The sequence below is a fragment of the Danio aesculapii genome, chromosome 3, assembly GCF_903798145.1.
Source record: "Danio aesculapii chromosome 3, fDanAes4.1, whole genome shotgun sequence".
In the NCBI taxonomy this organism is placed as follows: Eukaryota; Metazoa; Chordata; class Actinopteri; order Cypriniformes; family Danionidae; genus Danio; species Danio aesculapii.
This window is the reverse complement of record NC_079437.1, coordinates 23,664,306-23,687,656: the sequence shown is the minus strand read 5'-3', so window position 1 is coordinate 23,687,656 and position 23,351 is coordinate 23,664,306. Positions and strand designations below refer to the sequence as shown.

General features: G+C 36.7%; 2 protein-coding genes across 2 annotated transcripts; one reads left to right on the top strand and one right to left on the bottom strand.

The window, feature by feature from the left end:
* Positions 1–8,219: 8,219 nt before the first annotated feature.
* On the top strand, positions 8,220–11,823 carry zmp:0000001062 (GTPase IMAP family member 7). Its single transcript, XM_056452624.1, has 3 exons — positions 8,220–8,304; positions 8,427–8,486; positions 10,888–11,823. The coding sequence occupies exons 1-3, from the start codon at positions 8,220–8,222 to the stop codon at positions 11,739–11,741; spliced, it is 999 nt and encodes a 332-aa protein (XP_056308599.1). The 3' UTR covers positions 11,742–11,823.
* A 3,024-nt stretch (positions 11,824–14,847) lies between these two features.
* Positions 14,848–22,133, bottom strand: zmp:0000000912 (interferon-induced very large GTPase 1). The gene is given in 6 exon segments (XM_056453404.1): positions 14,848–17,239; positions 17,242–20,254; positions 20,521–20,555; positions 20,734–20,772; positions 20,900–21,010; positions 22,068–22,133. Coding segments are annotated over 6 exon segments (4,929 nt in total). The 5' UTR covers positions 22,072–22,133; the 3' UTR covers positions 14,848–15,512.
* Between the last annotated feature and the right edge of the window lie 1,218 nt (positions 22,134–23,351).

Below are 23,351 nucleotides of genomic sequence, written 5' to 3'. Positions count from 1 at the left end.
GATTCTAGCATGAATTAGCATGTTGTTAGCATGATTCTAGCATGAATTAGCAGGATTCTAGCATGAATTAGCATGTTACAAACAAGTTTCTAGCATGAATTAGCATGTTACTAGCATGTTTCTAGCATGAATTAGCATGTTACTAGCATGATTCTGGCATGAATTATCATGTTACTAGCATGTTTCTAACATGAATTAGCATGTTACTAGCATGTTTCTAGCATGAATTAGCATGTTACTAGCATGATTCTAGCATGAATTAGCATGTTATTAGCATGTTTCTAGCATGTTACTAGCATGATTCTAGCACGAATTAGCATGTTACTAGCATGATTCTAGCATGAATTAGCATGATTCTAGCATGAATTAGCATGTTACTAGCATGATTCTAGCATGAATTAGCATGTTACTAGCATGAATCTAGCATGGATTAGCATGTAACTAGCATGATTCTAGCATGAATTAGCATGTTACTAGCATGTTTCTAGCATGAATTAGCATGTTATTAGCATGAATTAGCATGTTACTAGCAAGATTCTAGCATGAATTAGCATGTTACTAGCATGTTTCTAGCATGAATTAGCATGTTACTAGCATGATTCTAGCATGAATTAGCATGTTTCTAGCATTAATTAGCATGTTGCTAGCATGTTTCTAGCATGTTTCTAGCATGTTATTAGCGTGATTCTAGCATGAATTAGCATGTTTCTAGCATGAATTAGCATGTTATTAGCATGATTCTAGCATGAATTAGCATGTTACTAGCATGATTCTAGCATGAATTAGCATGTTACTAGCATGATTCTAGCATGAATTAGCATGTTGCTAGCATGATTCTAGCATGAATTAGCATGTTATTAGCATGATTCTAGCATGATTTAGCATGTTACTAGCATGATTCTAGCATGAATTAGCATGTTACTAGCATGATTCTAGCATGGATTAGCATGTTACTAGCATGAATTAGCATGTTACTAGCATGTTTCTAGCATTAATTAGCATGTTACTAGCATGATTCTAGCATGTTACTAGCATGTTTCTAGCATGAATTAGCATGTTACTAGCATGAATTAGCATGTTGTTAGCATGATTCTAGCATGAATTAGCATGTTTCTAGCATGAATTAGCATGTAACTAGCATGATTCTAGCATTAATTAGCATGTAACTAGCATGTTACTAGCATGATTCTAGCATGAATCAGCTTGTTTCTAGCATGAATTAGCATGTTGTTAGCATGATTCTAGCATGAATTAGCATGTTACTAGCATGACTAGCATGTCACTATTGTGTTGCTAGCACCTTTCTAGCAAGATTAGCATGTCAGTAGGATGTTAAAACTGTTAGCGTGTGTTAGAATAGCTAGTCACAGTCTCTGGGACAGTTGCTAGGGTGCTGAAATTGGTTGCTAGGGAGTGGCTAGTAAGTTTAAAGGTAATCAGTGATTGGCTGCTGGCTAGACTGAGTTGAATGAGGCCAGACTCTAGTCTGTAGGACAGTCTGATGCAGAGTTATGAGCTCACAAAGGTTGATCCAATGTTAAGTCAATGGGAGTCTTTTACAATGGAAGTGTATGGGACAGTTGCTAGGGTGCTGTAAGTGGTTGCTAGGGAGTGGCTAGTAAGTTAAAAAGTCATCAGTTATTGGCTGCTGGCTAGACTGAGTTAAATGAGTCCAGTAAGAAGTCTGTAGGACAGTCTGATGCAGAGTTATGAGCTCACAAAGTTTGACCCAATGTTAAGTCAATGGGACTTTTGGGATTTTTCTGGGTCGTTTTTCGGAAAACCCAAGGTCGGATCAGTTAGAAAAGATATAGCAACCCGAGTCAGACCAGTTTGAAGGTTTGACGAAAGTTTGAAGTATGTAGCTTGAAAGGCCTAGGAGGAGATACACTTAGAAATTAGTCTCAGAAGAAGAAGAAGAAGAATAATAATAAGTTTAAGATAGATAACAATATGCTGGCTTTTCAAGCCACCATAACTATTTATACTATCTATTCAGCAAAGAATCTTTAAAGAATTGTAGCCTTTATCAACACTGATAATGATAATAAAACATTTCTTGAGCAGTAAATATGTATCCTAACTGTTGTCTATCTTTTAATGTAAAAAAAAAGACATCAAACATTCGATTTTGTTGTTTGTTTGTTTTTGTGTTTACCAAAAAAATATTCAAATGTTAATGTGATCATTTTCAATCAACTAAATCAACTACACTGTAAAAAAAAAAAAATCCTGGTTGCCATAAATTTTTAAGTTGAATCAAATTAATCTTATGAGTCCATTGAACTTATATCACGGTAAATTACTTAAAACAGCTTGCGTAACTTATAAAATTAAGTTAGAACATGATTAACTTCATTTAATAAGTTACAATGAACTAAAAACATATGCTGTGTAGGGATAATTTACAGTTTTAATCCAAAGAATGACCAGTCTGTCAGATGAAGAGAAGACTCAAAATCGGAGATGCCATCAAAATGAAGAAGATAGTTTGCAGTTTCATCAGCAGAAGCCAGCTTTAACACTCGCAGAGTTCCTAGGCTACTCTGCTTACAGTTACAAAATCAATAACAATCATACTCTCTACACAAGACCAGAAAAGGTGTGATTCAGGTAACAGGTTCTGATTAGTTAAAACAAACATTGACAATTCTAAATATGTACGTCAATGTGGGTCGTATTTGAATACAGATAGGGTTGGTGACAAGAGGCTTGGGTCAAGTCGCCCGTAGACAATTAAGAGCTGGTCTCAGACCTGTAGAACTGACCCATTGGATGCATATACACACGCAAGACACAATCTGTTATAAAAACCCAAGGTTGTTTCTTCGTACTCTCAGCTGTCTTATCAAATTAGTTTAAAACTGGTATAAACAGTATTTAGACTGCTATATTCTTACTACACAAAGTTTACCTTGAATAAAAAGGAAAATCGTTGTTTCAGTTCCACTCGAGGTCTCCATGACCTCTGACCCAGTTTGGTGGCTCCTAAAAATAGAGTTAAAATAGAGAAAAAAGAGGAGCAAGGACACTGAACATTCTTAAATTAAGCAGTGTGTTAACTTATTTATTAGTCAAAATCATTCAAAGTAAATACTTATTCAAATAATCATATTAATAAAGTCATGAGAAAAAGGGTAAACATTGATCTATGCTGGGACGGATTGGAAGGCAGAAATCCGAATCCATCAGCTGTCATGACAAATTGATCATATATTTTTTACAGTATATGATAATTTGTGTAGTGATTCTACTAAACTATCAGTTCTAATTCACCACAAATAATTTATCCATATTGTTTTCTTTAAACAAGCAGAAACCTAAATCGTGCTGGCCAGACTCCAACAGCTGTAAAACTGCTGTTTGTCGTTCCTGTTATGTTTCAGCTGTAAGTGTAATTTCCTCATCTGAGATTTCCTCTTTCTTTTGAACATCCCGTAATTAATGTTTACATGCCAGAGTATTTGAACGACACCAGTTTGACAACATGCTCAGCTTATTCCATCATCATAGAGCACTTCCTGTCTTTTGTTGCGGCAATTTTTTAATAAAGAGACTCTGTACAATTTGAAATGTAAACCACATTATATAGGAATACAGTTATTAAAAATTTGTTATAGTATTTCAGAATTTTCTATTGTATTTTTGATCAAATAAATGTAGCATTGGTGAGCACAATACACATTAAAAAAACGTGGTAACACCTAACACTAACAGTGCATGAATAATGATGTTTTAAACTATACATAACTTTATTAACAATAATAATACCTTTAATTTATAGGCGCCTTTCAAAGCACTCAATGACACCTTTCAATATATCACAGGTAAATCATAAAATACAAGAATACTAAACAATGTTAAACCAGAAAATCATTAAAAGCAGTCCTGAACGGAAAAGTTTTATCCTGGGATCTAAAATTGGAAATAAGGTCCCCCTGACGAATATCTAATGGCAGGGAACTCCATGACTGTGGTGCTATGCAGCTAAAGGCCCTGCCACCAAATGACTTTATCTTAAAATTTGGAACTTATAATGGTTCAGCCGCAGAAGATCTCAGTGAGAGCCGAGGAGTGTACCAGTGAAGAAGATCAGAGAGGTAATCGGGTGCCAGGTAGTGAAGAGCTTTGTAAGTTAATAGAAGAATTTTATATTGTACACAATAAAGAACAGGAAGTACACTGTAAACACACTAAATAGCAATAATAATGTTATTTTTTTTTATCAAATTACCTCTCTGTGTCATGTTTTATATATCAGTTTTACCAGCAGTCTTACTTATTGATGATACAAACATGCGCTTCATAGCTGTATATACTGTATTGAATGGATAAAAGGAGTTCATGAGTAGTTAAGAATGGATTAATGATGATGTGCTCTAGTAGTCAAGACATAATTATATATTAACAGCTCATGAGTTAATGATGGTTAAATTAAGCATAAACTAATGTGATAATAATTAATATATTAATTAACAAACAATCATAACAAGTAATTAAGATAGCCGTTGTTCACACGTGAACTCATATTGTAGTTAAAGTTAGTTCATGATTAGCACATGCATTAACTCATCATTAGTTCATAAAGTAATGTTTAGTTTACAAATTAACTCATCATTATTCATGTACTGTTATTGTAAAGTGTTACCAAAATCGTACTGATCCCAAACATTAGACTGGTACTGTGTGTTTAGACAATTTTACTCCTTGCAAAGCACAGGTCCGACAGTTACTCTCCCATCCTGGTTTTAGAGGGGTTTTGGCCATTTCCAGGCTGGTTTCCAGCCAAATGACCAGTTAAAACCAGCTTGACCAACCTAGCCAGGCTGGGAGTCCAGCCAAAACCAGTTTTGTCCAGCTTAAACCAGGCTGGAAATGGCCAAAACACCTCTAAAACTAGGCTGGTTGACCAGCTACAACCAGCCAACTAGCTTAGGCTGGTTTAAGCAGTTTTTTTAACAGGGCGGGAACATCGGTTGCTGCACAGTGTGACACAGATACAAGCCAGAGACCTTTTTCTCTCTTGTTCCTCTATAGCTTCATGGCCTACTTGTCACTATAGAGGAATCATCAACCTACGTCACACATGACGTCGCACGGGGATCCCGGTGAAAAAACAGACCGGTTGCAATAGCAAACATGCCGTGTTGTGCGGCAGGATGCCAAATTCAAAGTCCAAAAACAGAAAATGTCTTTGGCTAACAGGGAGCTGAATGGAGTGAGGACCTAATTAAAAATGCTGGACTCTGCAGTTCTCATGTTATATCAGGTAAGTTCACGCTATGCTGAATCATACATATTACTCGTTTTTGATTGCAGCAATGATTTCAGCAAAAACAGTTAAATAAGGTTAATTAAACTGCGGACACTGAATGCTAAGAATGAATATAAAAGTGTAAGTTCACATACCCTGCTGTACAGGTGCAGTTCGCTGTCAGAATGCAGTTGTTTTGCTTGTTAATGATTACCCAGGCCTTGTATACCTCTGTTATCTTTCCTTGACTTTGGCTAGGCATAACCTCGATTTTTAGCACTACAAAGTTTTAAATCTGGTAATCATGGAACATTATTTCTTGCACATGACCACGCAGAACAACACTGTAGGCATCCAAAGACTTGTAGGCCTTTACCTTCTCTCTTGTAAAAACACTTGGAGCTTCAATGAGATTGTATATTTTGGGCTGGATGCTTGGTCATTTTGTCTTATCCAATATCCATTGGGAGGGTGCTATCGCAAATGGATCTGTCAGTCAAACGCCACTCACTTTAACATTAATTTTGCCAAATAACTGTGCTCATCACTGGATGAAAAGCTGTTATAATATGCTGAAAGCATTATGTAAATAATATATATACTATGTAATCAATATATCTTATTTCTAAGACAACAACAAACTCTGTACCGCATCAGATGCCATTCCCTCGCTGTAAATGCTAGGTAGTGCTGTCGCCTCACAGCGAGAGGGTTGCTGGTTTGAGCCTCGGCTGGGTCAGTTGGCATTTCTGTGTGGAGTTTGCATGTTCTCGCTGCGTTCGCTTGTGTTTCCTCTGAGTGCTCCAGTTTCCCCCTACAGTCCAAAGACATGCGGTACAGGTGAATTGGGTAAGCTAATTGTCCTTAATGTATCAGTGTGAATGAGTGTATATAGATGTTTCCCAGAGATGGGTTGCAGCTGGAAGGGCATCCACTGCGTAAAATGTGCTGGATAAGTTGGTGGTTCATTCGCTGTGGTGACCCTGGATTATTAAAGGGACTAAGCCGAAAAGAAAATGAATGAATGAATATTTACACCACACTCTACACTGCCCTCTACTGGTTACGAAAATTGACTACAAATGGACTGAAATGCAACAGTTCCTGCAGAGGAAAGAATTGCCCCGATCCCCCCTCAAAAAAAAAAAAAAAATTACTGTTAAAGGGATAGTTCACCCAAAACTGAAAGTTCGGTCATTGTTTAGTCATCCTTTACTTGTTCCAAATCTGTTTGAGTTTCTTTCTTCTGTTGAAGACAAAAGAAGATATTTCTTCAATAAGAAAATTCTTATTGATTGCCATATTATTTCTTTTCACTACTATGGAAAACAAATGCTATGGGACAAATACAATTGCAGCTCTTCGAAATATCTTATTTTGTCTTCAACAGAAAAAAAGAAACGTTTAAAGGTTTTGAACCATTCGAGGGAGAGAAAATAATGATTACGTTTTCATTTTTGAGTGACGCATCCCTTTAAATTAACCATCCTCAGGCCATCCAAAATATAGCTTATGTTTTCCTTAGTAGAACATTAAAGAAGTTGAAATCCTAAACTGGATTTTTTGATAAAACAGTGGTCATTGGTGAGTTGCCTGTTTATTATTTTCACTCTTAAAGTGTGGTTGGCATAGTTAATCAATCACCAAGAAACACAGTATCAGCTTTAAAGCAATATCTTTATTAATGTTCTGCTTAAGACTAAAATACTGCAGTTTTGTAGTATGCAGTTTGTAGTTTTGTAGAATTGCCACTGTGTATGAAATGTGCTATATAAATAAACTTGCCTTGCCTTGCCTTGCCTATGCCATTCAGACGGCCATTCAATCATTGCATCAGCCACATTTATTTTCATGATTAAAAAGTAAATGACTCATTTTTATTTTATGATCTTATTTACGATGTTGGATTATGAGGTTATTTATACGCTAACATACTTAATGTTAGCGTCATTAAATATATGAGTTCTGAAACGAAGCGATGAAAATCATGTTTTGAGAATCTGAACAGATGGCATGCAGAGATAACCCTGCTTGATGTGCATGTGCTTTGTTGATGAATTGTCAAACTCGCAGGTGTTATCTCAGTATGCCCTTCCTGAAGAGTCACATCCTGACACACCATCACATTTGACGAGATCAAATTAAAAAAGAAACATTTGGTTTAATTTATAAACAAACACTTTAATTATTCTAAAATCCTAAACAAGCTCTTGATTGTATTTACTCAAATCAAATGACTAAAGCTCATTCGGGGTTAAAAAAAAAATACAAAGGAGACTTTGCGAATGTTTTAAAAGTAGAGCACTAAGTGCAATTTACACAAAAACATGTATGTGTTTCGCCCATTTACCTACACATGGGGGTCTGAAAATGGAAATTGTTCATTTTAGGTCCATTGTTCAATACGGTGGCCAACGGAGCTCAAACGCACTGCAAGTTATTAAAACATATGCAATTAGAAAAAAGCTAACAAACTAAAAACACGCAGGCACACAAATTCTTACAACACATGCAATACGGAAATTCACTGCAAATAACACAGACCACAAATGTGTCCGAAAACCACGAGCGAGTTAAAGTGGATGAAATCTGTGAGGAGAAATCAGTAGAATCAGTCATAACTATGTCTTCATTCTTTAAACCACTGAAGTTATTTGTTTAACTGATATATGTTTCACTCCTTATCATCTACTCCTGTAAATGCCTGTTAGAAGATAGACAGAAGACTTCTCATTGGGTTTGAATGGACCATACAGGTACTGGTTAAACTGGATTTACGGTCATTCAATGTTAAAGGAACTCTGATTGAAGCACTTAATACTTTGTCTGTGGATCTGCATCATAAACATCGGCTTGCTGACCATAGTAAGTATCTTTTCTTTATATGTCATAGTATGCATGCTGAAATAAAACAGCATAACAGGGAACTGAGTTTGGGTGTCAAAGATTTCTCTTATACAGAAAGATGACTTCGGATGAGAAGCTGTGGGACAGTCTGAAGACTGAAGTAGAGAAAGAAAGCACCTTTGAGCTGGACTCGTCACTGAGCTGTGAGTTCTTGATTTAGTATACATCAAGTGTGAAGCAATTCATTAAAATCCAAATCCTTCTGATAATACTTTCACTTAAAGTTTAGAACTACGATAATAATGCACCTACTCATTTTCAACAGCTGAGATTGATGAACTGTACGAAAATGTAAGAATAAACTCAAGATCTCCAATCTTGCAAGGTAAGAGGAATAAACAATGAAATCAATTCATGTGTATTCAAAACACACCCTGTATATACATATAATCATTATTCATCTTTTTTTAGACATTCGAGAGTTAAAAGCGAATTCAAAATCACCCTCACTGACCGGTAAGCATGATATAAATTATCTCAAAGAGAAAAATGAATAAATGTTCTATGGAGATTCGGTGGGTGTATTATTTTTAGTGCTTTAGAATTTAAAGTCTAATAAAGGTAGACTACAACCATTGCATATGAAATCATTCCAATCAGTGCTGTAAATCCAAAACAGCAAATGCCAAAAACAAGATAAATAATCAAACACGTCAGATCTGGATACCAAGCATGCTCAGAATCTGAAACAAGCAAGGTTTTGCAAAGTCATGTGCTTTTTGTTAAAAAATGCTAGACAGCATTTTAAAGATAAAACATCCCTGAAACTCTTAGAAGTTAAAAAGTCTTCATGAGGTGCTCTCGTAAAAATCCAGAACTTAAATTTTATGTATTTTGAATTTAATTGAGAATGAACTACAGTATGTGCACTTTTATGCTTATTACTGTATTAAGCATTAGAATTGCTAATATTTCTCAGACCCCCTTGTTTTTCGTGATTCCATGATCACTTAATCTAACGCAAAGTCAACAAAAAGTCGCAATTTTTTCAGATCCTGAAAAATTCTTAATTTAAACGCGAAATAATCTCATAAAACATTTAATTAAAAAATATATATTATCAAATGACATTTATTTCAGTTTAGCAATTAATTGTTTTATGTGATTTATAGACGTTGCCTTCACAGCGCACAAAATGTATTTGAGTGTCTCTCGAAAAGTTATGTTTCATCTGCACCCTCACAATCATTACATTATATGGGATGTTTTGCAGCCTGTGCAGTGAGCAGACGCGGATGAAGCTTGAGTGATTTACATGTGAAGTCAATCCAAAGAGGCGATTAGACATCCTGTGGCGCAAATCAAGTGAATAACATGGCGTTTTGTGTGTTTGACGCACTTCAGACTGTAAAAGAAAGTGTGAGAAAACATCTAACAAATGGAGCAGTGGAACAGACAAAAATGCAAGCAGCTTACAATGATGGATATTGGTTCAAGGATGATGGCTGCTGGACGTGACCAAATTGAAGGACATTATTGGTGCTTTACATGAATGGCTGGTATTATGATGTGCATCATATCGATAAATGATTTCACTTCACTCTTTCCCTGCTGTTGATGAGAGAAAATGCTACCCTGCCATTGAAGAGTTTTATGGTACTCCATGTTTTAGGTGTGTTATAGTAGGGGAAGCCCTAATGTAAGTTCTGAGTGAGGTACATGATGTCAGATGATTCGGGGAGTAAAATCAGAGTAAGAGGAAGTAAGATCGTGAAATAAGAGTTATACAACCTTCCTTTGGCTTAATCCCTACAGTTTTAGATCTGTTTTAGATCTTGTTTTAACAAGAGACCAAAATAAAGCTTAATTGTTATCATTTGTGTCATAGTAGGCTACCTAACAGGATATTTTTATTTATTTATTTTATTTTTAATTTTTTTGGTCACACTTTATTTTGATGGTCCGTTTTTTTTTATCACAAAATTGTTCGCAAATTTCTGGGAATTACCACCTCAAAACCAGTCAATTTTATCATGAAAAATCACAACAAAAAAAAAACTTGCAAAAACTAGGGGGTCTCATTTCTATTGAAAATTGGTTAGGATGCTCCATTACAAGGCAGTTACAAAATAAATAAATGAAAGTTTTTAGTTTTTGGAAAATAATTTATGTTATTTTAGAGTATACTTAGAGTATATATGATATAATGCATTATTCAGGTTTGACTTTGTTGCTGGTTAAAATTACCATTCAAGAGTTCACACTTTGATATTGCTTGACACTATGGTTTGGCATGCTGTCCCAGGAGACAACCCTGAGCTCGAAGATAATTGAGCCCAGGGCTCCCGCTCAATAAGCATATAAGGGGGTCTGAAATCAGGTAGAAAAGGAGGAGATGGGGTGGAAGGGGGATTTTTCCAAAACAAAGATGAGGTAGTAAGGCGAAATCGGTATATTTATTGTACATTCAGATCAATCTGATTGGATTATTACTGATTACAGATGAGATAACAGCTGCGATCAATCATATCACATGCTCCTCTCAAAATTTGTTTGTAAAACTTCACTTATCATTAAAGTTGTTGCTCTTGACATGTTCCACCCTATATAACTTACTTTCTTCCTTGAAACACAAAAAAGATACTTTACATTCCATAAAACCAAATGTAAACAGGTTTGAACAGATATGAGGATGAGCTCATGATTTAAATATTTGGGTTAACTATTGCTTTAATATTTTCTGGCAAGTTTAAAATCTCAACATACCGTGCATGATCTTCTTCCAGCTGAAGCAGATGAACTGCGCATCATGTTGGTGGGAGCAAGAGGATCTGGAAAAAGCTCAACTGGAAACACCATTTTAAAGTGGAACGCCTTCAACACAGACATGCAGCTGAGCAGGGTCACACAGTTCTGTGAAAGAGCAACTGGAAACATCAACGGCCGAACTGTGGTCATAGTAGACACGCCAGGATTGATTAAAACCAGTCGAATGGAGAAGGAGGTGACCAGGGAGATCTTAAAATCTGTCTCTCTGTATAAACCAGGACCACACGTGTTTCTGCTGGTTCTACCAGTGGGGAACTTGACCAATGAGGACAAAAACATGCATAAATTAATCCAAAACATGTTTGGGAAGAGCGTTTGGAATTACACCATTGTTCTGTTCACACATGGAGATCGACTGGAAGGGAAAACGCCAAATGATGTGATCGCCAGCTCGGACAAGGATCTTAGAGACTTTATCCGCACATGCAGCGGTGGATTCGTGTTCTTCAATAACAAGAACACTGAAAACTTTGAGCAGGTGAGCAAACTTCTGGAAAAGATCGACACCTTGGTGGCTGTCAACGGCAGAAGCTGCTACACAACGTCATTTTACCCGGCCTCCGAGAGGAAGATACGCGAAAAACAAGAGAAGATTCTGGAGGAGAGGCATGAGGAGATAGCACGGAAGCTGAGAGAGCTGGAGGAGAACTTTGAGGATGAAGGGGAGTTAGAGAGGAAAAAGTGTGAGCTGTGGAGGGTGGAAGAGGAAGATGCACGGAGACGGGCAGAAAAGCCACAAAAAAGCAGAACTCTGACTGTAAATCTCACCAGAACCCCTGCATCTGTAACAAAATCACAGATTATTCAATAACTCAACAGTTTTTCAGAATTTTCCTGTGATTAATGAAGATAATGTAATGCTCTGTGTGCGATAATCTATATCTACCGAATGCATTTTTCAGGTTTGACTGGTTGCTGGTTAAATTAAATGTTTTAATAAGCGCATTCATAAAAACTTTTTACTGTCATAATTTCTACATGAGTAGTTGAGAAATAGGCAGTAAAAATGTTTGGGTTTTTTGTTAAAACATCATTTTTTTTTACAACAAAATTGATAAATACACTGTAAAACCCAGCAGTCAACTTTATCAAATGAAATGTGTGTAGTTAACTCAAAATGTACTGAAAGTTAATTCTACTCATTTGAAAAGAGTTTTGAACTCAGTGTTGAAGGTGATGAGTTAATTAAATACCTCATTACTTCAACTTAAATGGAGTAAGTTCGCAGTACTCCTATAGATTAGTTTAACTCAAATTGTGTTTTACAGTAGTTGGTTTGAGTTCTTTTCATTTATTGGGTTTTACTGTGCTCAAATTGCTTCCTTTACTCAAATGGATTAAGTTCACAGTACTCATTAGGATTAGTTTTTGAACTTAAATAGTTTGTTCCAATTGAATTCCTTAAACGGTCTGAGTTACCTTAACCTTTTGGGGTTTACAGTGTATATGTAGTTTTAAGTCTGATGTTTGAGATTATATAAAGGGCCACTGACTTTATCAATTCTTTCACTGTATTTTTCTTATCGTTTTTACTGAATTGTAACTTAAATATGTCTTATGGTGTGACAGCAAAAATTACGAAAAATAACTCTTAATAATATATAAATAGCATGAGAGTGATATATCTTCATTGTCGTACCCTTATCTTCATTAAGTGCTATTTATTTTATGTGAAATTATGAATAATTTCTCTATGACTTGCCAGACTTGTTGTCAGTTTTCAATAAATGGGGTGTCACACCAAAGGTGTTTTGTAGTGGTTCAAAAACAAATTAATATGTGAAAACATTTTGAGACAAACTTAATAGGAGCATGTTGGTGGCTTCACATGGTGCTTCAGTAACATGATCTTGAATGGGGTTCTTCAACTAATACTTCAGTGGAATTGCTGATTTAAAATTAGTATATAGTGTTACACCAGAGGCAGCACGGTGGCACAGTGGGTAGCACAATCGCCTCACAACAAGAAGGTCACTGGTTCAAGCCCTGGCTCCCTGTGTTCGTGTGCGTTTCCTCCGGGTGCTCCGGTTTCCCCCACAAGTCCAAAGACATGCGAATTGGGTAAGTTAAATTGTCCTTCAAGAGTTCACACTTAGCTGATAATCAATAAAGCGTATTTGGCATGCTGTCCCGGGAGAGAGCCCTAAGCTCGTAATATCCTCGAGCCCGGGGCTCCCTCCCGTTAGAAGGGCGAGAGGGGAGTTCGAGCTCAGGTAGGTCTCGAGAACTCCCCTGCTTGTCGCCGCGTGATAAGTGTAAACTAGGGTTGTTTTCGGTGATAATTTGGTTTAATCTATTGCTATGGTATATGTTTTTTGGACGATGGGAGGAAACTGGGGGACCCGGGGGAAACCAACGCGAACACGGGGAGAACATGTAAACTCCACACAGAAACACCAACCAGCCTGATAGGAGGTTGGACCAGCGGTGTTCTTGCTGTGAGGCAACAGTGCTAGCCACTGAGCCACCGTGTCGCCCTATCGGAAAAAAGGGGGAGGAAGTAGGGGTGGAAGGAGGGGGAAGCTTCAAGACGAAGATAACTGGAGTGAAAAACTCTTGTTATTTATAATGCTTCCGTAATTGTCTGATGGGTCACATTACGGAGCTAATGAGGAGCCAGCCGTGTTGATCATAAGCACGTAATCCTCTCGAAATTAGTTTATAAATAAACCACACGTAGTGTATGAATGTGTATGGGTGTTTCCCAGTGATGGGTTGCAGCTGGAAGGGCATACGCTGCGTAAAACATATGCTGGATAAGTTGGAGGTTCATTCCACTGTGGCGACCCCAGATTAATGAAGGGACTAAGCCGAAAAGAAAATGAATGAATGAACGTTACACCAGAGGATTTGGCTTTCAGTGACAAAACGTATCAAGTGCTGTACCACTTGATACATTTACTAAAATACCCACGAGCCTAAGTTATTATTAATGATTTTTACAATTTACTGTTTTTCATTTATAAGAGTTGTATTGAATGAATAATAAGCTGTATGCTTGAGGCAGTCACACCATATAGGACAGTTTAGGATATGTTTATCCATTTGCTGCATTTTATATTAAGACAATACTAATTATATTCATTTTTTTGGTCATGTTTGACAGTGAAAATGCAACATCACATTTGCAACCCATTCGTACAAAGCTAAAATGCAAACCTTCCCATGAATGACCATGTACAGTGCCCAGCATATGAGTACACCCCTCACAAATCTATCTTTTAAATTCATATTTTTAATAGGAAGCTCTACAGTATTATATTTGTGCATATACATTAGATTAGTCAGTACTGAAGCCAAATCTGGAGCTTATCTAACAAAATAACTTACGATAATGGTCCAAAAACTAATACACCCAAATTTATATGTTATAGAAAAATATTAAATACAATTTTAAAAAAGAGGAAAAAATCAAGAGAAGCAAAAAAAATAGAAAAAATTAGTAGAAATTTTGTAGGTTGTATTTTGTTTTTTGCAATATTTTGCTTGACTTTAATCGTATTATCTTTCTATTTCTAAATATGTTTTGAGGCTAAAATATTATTTTAATAAATATATCTGTTTAATAAATCCGTTTGGTTTAAATTCACCAAAATACATTGCCTTTATTCACTGAGAAATGGATACAAATATTTATTTTCAAAATAGGGTGTACTCAATTATGTTGAGCACTGTATGTAACATGTTACCGTATTTTAAAACTCTTTAACACTGTCAAATTATTGTCATTCGCAAACAACAACAGAATGCTCTTAAATAATTACTCTATGAAACATTAATCAAATAAAATGTTGCTTTAATTCTATTATTTTCAAAATACAAAATGTTGTGAATATGACTTTAATTAACAATGCAGTGTCATTTCATTGGAATGCTATTAAGAAGATAAAGATTAAAATGTTAATAATAAACTACGGTTGTGTAGGCAAGAACTAAAAAAGACAACCAAAAACCTTGAACATAAAAGGAAAATAACACACAATCATCTCTGTATCACAATTAATATGAAATAACTGGCATTATGCATGCCTTATAAACAGGCCCTTCACAAAACATGAGAAAAAATTAATTTGGACCTTTCCGGATCCTTTAAAAACTGTAAAAGCTAGAAACACTTTACATGTTTAAGGCAGTGATTAAAGAGCCCCTATTATGGGTTTTTGAAAATGACCTTCCATGCAGTGTGTAACAGCCCTAAGTGAATGAAAACATCTAGCTGAGGTTTAAATCTGTAAGTGTGCCACGTTTAAAACTATTGATTCTTTAATGAAATAGTTGACTCAGGGTCAAATAAATTAATCACCGTGGATATGATACATCACCAAATATGTATTTAATATAGTAAAGCTATATTCCGTTCACGCCTTTCTCTTCAGACACTAGCGCACCACGGGGGATCACAAGACTGATAATGACAGGAAGATGACAATCACTGACAGATTTGAGAGAGAAAAGAGAGATTTGGCTGTGGGGAATAAAGAGTTAAAGTTGATTTTCAACTACACTACAAATGTGGCCATTTCATTGTCATGATGTCTCGTTGATCTGACCTTTTATAAGGCAAAATAGGGGCTCTTTAAACTTACAGGTATTTCTCTAGACTCTCCAGAGCTTGCTCCTTTGTGTAAGTTTTCCATTCCTTTGGGATCTCACTACAGCCATCGAAAGTGTAATTGTACCACTTTTCCAATTCAGCCTGGAACCGACACACAAACCACTTCCAGTATGGCAGCTCTGAGAGATCAGGTGTGATGCACCAGTTTGCATACTGGGGACCTGCCGTTCTATATTCCTTCCACAAAACTGTCTCGTTTGTTCGAGCATCTGGATAAAACCGATTTGTGTCACTTGCCACCGAAGATGTGCAGAATGTCAAGCAAAGATTAGTTGTACCTTTGTAAATCATCCCTCTGATCCCACAGTTACGATGGAAAGGTACAATATGATCCCCGGGATGGTCCTCCATTGTGTTTATACATATGGCTTTACAGAAGGGGCACTGGGCCCAGCAGCAATGGCAGAAATGTTCAATCAAAATCTCATCTGGTGGTTTCCTGAACTTTCCCATTTTGACACTAGAGGGTTTTTTAAAGCATCGGTTCAACTCTTCAATGATTGGGTGAAGCTCTTTTTTCACAACCTCCTCCAGAAGTTCAAAGTCAGTGATATCCTGACAGCAATCCCCAGTCAGATGCTCTTTATTGTATTCAAGCTCGTCCTTCAGACAGTCTGAGAAAATCTCCAGCCAAATGTTTGCATCTCCAGCTTTACCCAAGACTTGAGCTGTTGCCGTTTCTGCAGCTGTGATGACACATTGCTCCTTGTGCCTGATGTTGCCTTGAATCATTGCCACAGCTGATGAGTTTCCCTCTGTTATGAAGGCTTTCACTTTGGATTTTATGAAGTCTTCAAACTGCTCCCTGGGAAAATGTATGTACTGAATAAACTTTTGAAAGTCCTCCTCTTCTGCAAGAGCTTTCAGAATGTGTTTCTCCAGGTTTGACCTGTTGCCTTTGAACGCTGGAATATTTGTCCGCATCTCTCCTGCTAGATCACTTGCAGTCTTGTTGTAGACACTCTGGAGAATGGGCTCTTTCAACTCACTACAAATCAAGGCTCCAAATACAGCAGCCGATGTTGCACCTCGGCAGAACGCCTGGAAGACGCTGTAGTATTCTGGTTTCTTCTTCTCTAAATAAATCATGGGATCATTAGCCTCTCTAAACACCTGATGGAGCTCTGCAAACTTCTCACCTGCCAGTTTGCATGCAAAGATTGTCAGATCCACTGTGAACTCTTTCTTGAATTTGTATTTGGTGACTTTGCACTCATGGGTTTCAATGCTCATTTTTACGAGCTGTGCAATTTCTTGAATGTAGCTTGTGTTGTAGCCCATCTTCATCACTGATTTTGACTTCACCAGGTTTCCAACTTCACGAGTAATTTCGTGAACCAGTTGTTTTATGGACTCCTGTTCGTCTGGTAGAAGGGCAAATGAAGCCTGGCGAAATGCATTCCAGAACTTTTTGATGGGATTAAAGTATTTGGTGAAGTTAGTCAGTTGGCTAATGCTTTCAGGTTTATTTAATCTGCTATGCACAAGTGCTTCTTCATGAATTTCAGATATGACAGTAATGATGTCCTGTTCTATGTTAATGTCTTCAAGAGGTCTAACATCCACTGCCAACTGAGAGACCCAGTTTTCCCACACTGAATCAAACTCTACCTTCAACTCGTTCTCATCAAGACCCTTTTTCTTAAGAATGAATGCAAGCTCTTTGCTTTTCTCAAGGAGTTTTTTCTCATGCAGTGTTTTCTTTTGTCTAGTTTGGTCAGAGTTTCCCTTTGATAGACAATGTTCTCCAACTTCCTTTTTGTATCTCTCACAAGATCCCTATGAAGGTGCTTGATTTTCTCTTGAAACTTTGATTTCCATTGAATCAGCATTTCCTTTTCTTTATGTTTTTCAAAGTATTGATTTATTGAAACTTTTACCTCTTCATTGGTCTCCGATATCTTCTTTTCCAAGTTTTTAATCTCAACTTTATGCAGCTGCCTGTTGTTGATTCTGTTGTGTAGTTTATCTTCAACCTCTAGCATGGCACTTCTGAGAGTCCAGGTCCATTTGGCATATTCCTCCTCCAATTTCCTGTATACCGCAATCTCTAATGTATTCTTGAAGCTGAAAACAAAGTTTTCATTCAGAAGAGCATTCCAGAGGTCTCCAATTCTATTTTTGAACTGTGTTAGTGTCACACCACTGCATTTTGAAGCATGCAAAAGAATTTTGCTCTTTAGCTCCTGTACATTTTCACTATAACATGGATTGGGTGGGGCCATTGGTGGGCTTCCCTCCCAGAGCTGAGCAAAATACCTCACATCAGTTTTTATGTCAAATTTAATGACATCACCAAAGCATTCTGCATCACAGACTTCTTCTTTAGCAGCCAGTTGGGTCATCTCATCAAGTTTCTCCTGCAATCGCCTCTTCCCTACCATATTCTTGTCACCAGCTGTGATGTCTCCAACATTCTGATGCACAAACATGCAGCTGGGATTCAGTCGTACCTTCTTCATCCTCAAGAAGGCCTGAACAACAATCTGAAGGATATCCTGCATCTCAGCTGGATTCTCACCAAAGATATTGATCAGAGTCATATTTCCAAGACCAACTACAAATGTGGCCATTTCATTGTCATGATGTCTCGTTGATCTGCCAGCCAATTCTAGAGCTCGAAGGCCCTCGGTATCAACAACAAGAATGTAGTCAAAGTTTAACTGGCTTTTCAGTTCTTCAGAAAACTTGACCAGCTGCATGAAGGCTCCTCTTGTGCACCTTCCAGCACTGACTGCAAACTGCAGTCCAAACATGGCGTTCAGCATGGTGGATTTCCCAGTGCTCTGAATCCCCAAAACTGATAACACAAAGACCCTCTGGTCTCCCAGAAGCTTGATAAGTTCATCTAAAACAGCTTGAACCCAAATCAGAGGAACATGAGCTGCATCACCATCCATCAGCTCCATTGGGTATCCAGAGATCATGAGCTCTGCAGCAAAATGTGGGAGAGAGCTCATATCTAGCTCACATCCAGATCCTTTCTTTTTCTTCGCCGAAATGCCTGATTCATAAATCTGGCCAATCTCTCTTAGTATGTGCTCCAAACCAAATGTTGCAGCATTCAGGTTTTCAGACAAGTTCTCCAGTTGTGTTTGCTGTACTATCATTTGCTCAGTTTTATAATGTTTCTTTTTCAAATCCAGCACTTTTGACCATGTTTCATCATACTCGTGATGAAGCTTGCAGAGATCTTCGGAAGTGAGCTCATCCAAAAGGATGCCAAGCCACTTAAGGAAATACATCTTCTCCTTCGTATTTCCAGACTTCAGTTTTTCAATAAACATCTTCATAAACACACCGATCCCATGTGCTTTCTGCTTCTCTCTAATCTGTTGCATTTCTGTTTGTTTTTGGCTAGTATGTATTTCAATGTTGTTCCCTTTAGGTCGATGTAGTTCTTTGTTCTTGAGACACCACTCGTGCCACAGTTTCCCCTGACAAGGAAGAAATGTTTCTTTAATTTTGGGCAGTTCCTTTCTCTCCAGTACTCTCATCATCTTTTTTGCCTCTTGATGCCCATACCTGCACTCATCATGATTTTCATCCACTTTAATTGCAGAGTGCCTGACTAAGTTGTCGAGTTTAAAAGTAGATGTTGTACTTAAGAGGCACTCGTTGATGGTTCTTCTGATTTCTTCAGACACATCAGACTTATTTCGGTCTTTCAAACCAATTTTGTATTTTCCTTTCTGCATCTCTGTAACACTGGAGTCATCTTCAGTCAGAAGGCAAATGAGAGGTTTGGGGCTCTTGTAGAGCTCTTCCACTATTGCCATACTTTTGTCAGTCCTATCCAGATTCGGCAAAAGCATGACATTAACTGAGGACTCTTCAGTCAGAATTTGTAGCTGTGTCTTATTTGTCTGTGCATCACCATGAAGATTACAGAAGGCTACGCAGTCTGTGAATTTATCGGTTTTCTCTCCAGAAGGGCAGTACCAGGCGATTTCAACCACTCCATCCATCAACAGGCGGGACTTGCTGCTTCCACGGCAGTGTCTGTGAAAGAAACTTTCATGGCGTTCATTGATCAGGTTGTTAACTATTTCAGATTTCGATGTGAAAACTGCTGAAAGCCTGATAAAGACGACCAAAGGAGTCTCAATCTGGCAGATTGTCTGGGATTTGCTGATGTTGGTATTGTGTGACTTCCAGCTCTTCTTGATTTGCCTGAAGGTCCACAGGGGAAATTCAATCTCTTGGGTGAATGGATTAGGCACAAGCAGAGGAAGAGCATATTGACAGTGTGAGAGTTTTGTTACCATGAGCTGCCGAAGGAAATTATCTGCATAGAGAAACACAGCCATCTGAATGTCCATTGGGTGGATAGGCTGCCTCCTCATTGGTTCATCAATGACTGCAGATATCTTGAAAATCTTTTCAAAAGCATCGCTTTCTTTTATATCGAAACTTGTTGTCCTTTGTGTGTTGAGCACCTCACACGGTTCTTCTTTTACTGCAATGTATCTTGCTCTGTAGTCCATCATCACAAGTCTCTGTATGAAGGTTGGAACTAAGTTCTTCTCCTCACAGGGCTCAGGCCACTGCAGTGACAATGATGTTATCTGCAGGAAATCTTGTACTTTTAGTTCACCACTGAGATTAAGTCTTCTGAAGAGCAGCGTGATATTTTTCTGTTTGATTTTGCTCATGTCTTCATATTGATCTGGTTGATTTTTAGATCCTGATTCAATGTCTTTATCCTGCTGAATTAGTAAATAAATAAAAAAAAGTATTTAAATAATTATAAATAAATTCTTTATAATTCTTTAAAATTGTGAGCTTAACAGATGTCTTGTGATCAAAAAGAGATTAATAAATCGAGTATACTTGTATACTTGAGGGTGACTTGAGCCAAAAGAGAGTGTTTCAAGACAATTTAAAGACTCAAATATTGTCACAAAAGAGGAGAGGTATACTGCACAGCACTTCTACTGTACTTCAAATTCAATTGTGTATGTGTTAAAATTACCTCATTCATTTCTTGTTCCAATTGATAATCGGTACCTAAAATTGATAGCAAAAGAGGGAAAGCAAAGACTTTAGCTAAAAACATATCATTTAAAAAAATGATAAAACCTAACTCTTTTGTGAGCAAAAGCTTGACACATTTAACAAATTATAAATTAAAGACATAGACACATTAATATGTTCAAGTACAATAATTCAGCTTAGTTTCACTTACTTGATGATGGTGCATCTTCTCTTGGTTTTTTGCTTTTTGCTAGAATTAAATCAGTGATTTGGCGTTGATTTGACTTGAAGTGTACTTGCAATTAATTCATAATATTTGTTTGAAATCCAACCACACAGAAAACTTATAAACAACAAACATGTTAAACTGTACTTACTCTCTTGGCATGACTCATCACTCTTCCTTTTCCTTTGTCCCAGTTCCTGCCTACAAGTGTCACCATCTTCTTCTTTAATGGCCTTGTTTGACAGCCAAGGCACTCTATTACCTATGAGATAGTGAATGAAAACTTGTGTTGTCTATTCAGAGTCACAAATTTGACCAAATTTGGTTGAAAATTAGACTGATTCAATTACAGAGTTAGAGATAGTTCACCCAAAAATGAAAATAAACTCAATATTTACTCTGCCTCAAGTGTTTCCAAATGCTTATGACTTTCATTCTTCTGTAGAACATAAAATATATTTTAAAGAAGGCTGAAAACTTGTAACTACTTACTTTCATACTAATTAAAACAAGTAATATGCAAGACAATGGTTACAAGAACAGCTTTTAAAAATATATCTTTATTTGTGTTAAACAGAAAAAATAAATAAAGGTTTGAAGCAAGAAAACATTTACAGAATTTTCATTTTTGGGTGAACTATCTTAAGGAGGAGATAATAGAAAATAAAAATAATATATATGAATTAATTAATGAATAATTCTGTCAATGTACTTACATTGCATTATTGCAAAGTAGACAGACAAACAGAAGGATAGATGGACATGCAGTTAAATTGAACATTTTTAACATATTTCACAAGAGTTCCTTATAAGAGAGAATATTTATTAATATTTATAATTTTATTATTTTAGAATAATACTTATAATAATAATTATAATAATACTTAATTTTTTTTGCAACACATTCTTAAACATAAGAGTTCAATAACAAATGTCTTATACCTAATTATTTTTTTCTTTGCCATAATGACAGTACATAATATTTTACTAGTTATTTTGGAAAATACCAGTATTTGGCTTAGTGACATTTGAAGGCTTAACTAGGTTAATTAGACAAGTTATTGGATAACAGTGTTTTGTTCTGCATGTAGTCAATCAAAAACAAAACATTCTAAAGGGGACTCATAATATTGTCCTTAAAATTATTTTTACAAATTTTAAAAACTGCTTTTATTCCAGCCAAACTAAAAGAAATTTGACTTTCTTCAGAAGTATAAATATTAGGAACTATAGTGTGAACAATTCCTTGATCTTTTGGTCAAACACATTTAGCATGTGGTTAATAGTCATAGATTATGACTGTGGGTTTTTTTGCTTACCCATGATGTCAAATTTCAGACTCTTCTCAGTGCAAATTCAGTTTCCTCAACACCTTGACAGTGACTATGAGAGAACATATAAATGCAAAACTGCTTTACAAGTTTAGTCATACTGATACAGGTAAATCTTTTATTCAGTGTTTCAGTATTTCCATAAGAATTTAGCAATCCCAAATAAAATTGTACACATTGACTACCTTTACATGGACATCAGTAATAGAATTATTTGCTTTAATCTGAATAAGACAATAATATGATTAAGGTGTTTACATGAGATGCTTCTTGAATGTTCTTGTCATGATCCGGTTTTGCATGTTATAATAGCACAAAATTCGATTAACGTCATTGTGTCACCACACTATCCACATTTACTCTAGAGTTACATGTAATTTCGGGTGTTTCGTATTTAATTTGTCGACTTTAACTGTAGGCTGGCTTTCACTTACATTCAGGAGCATTTGTTGCATGACAAATGAGAGCTATTGGATGCGAACTGCTGGAGGAGTGTTATTTTAATGGAATTTGAAACCGCACGGCGTATGGGAAAAAAAAAAAAACCTTTGCATTTCTCGATGCAGGTGTCTGTGGTCCTTCACTGACTTGGTGGGTGCAGAGAATAGTGTCAAACAGCCGTGTGTGTATAGACTATCCTGTCGCAAAATGCTGTGTAAATCCTACACGAAGGTGTTTACATGTCTGTGCTGTACTTAAATAATGTGACTAAAATTGGCATACTCCATGTCTTAATCCGACTTCTGTTTAGTTCGATTATGACCTTAATCTGATTAAATTAATCAAAAATCGCTGTTTACATGGCAGACTCTTAATCAGAGTATTGTCTTAAGGGTATTAAAATCGGATTATTGGTGTCCATGTAAACGTACTCACGTTTTCTCAATGTTGACTACAAACTTTTTTTCTCAATTTCACCAGAAGAGTTAAAGGGCACCTATGGTGAAAAATCCACATTTCAAGCTGTTTGGACAGACATATGTGCAGGTATGGCGTAGACCGTCATATTGGGGTAATATAAACTCACCCAGTCCTTTTTTTTCAATTTAGCAACATAAAAACGGTGGACCAATTGGAGCGGTTTTCAGACGTAGGAGTGCGGTCCCCCCGCCCACCAGATTGATTGACAGCTGCGCGTATTAACATGTCCCGGTAGTCATGTGTATAATCATATCAACAAGACCAGACGTGCGCAAAGCAACCAGGAATAAAAGGTCTGTTCAGTTCGCAATCAATCATCATCAAACGTGATCAAGAGTTAGTTTCACATGT

Coding starts and splice junctions, on each gene's coding strand:
- zmp:0000001062 (XM_056452624.1), top strand. CDS start 8,220: ATGACTTCGGATGAGAAGCTGTGGGACAGTCTGAAGACTGAAGTAGAG. Junction 8,305..8,426: donor GCTGGACTCGTCACTGAGCT/GTGAGTTCTTGA, acceptor CATTTTCAACAG/CTGAGATTGATGAACTGTAC. Junction 8,487..10,887: donor AAGATCTCCAATCTTGCAAG/GTAAGAGGAATA, acceptor ATCTTCTTCCAG/CTGAAGCAGATGAACTGCGC.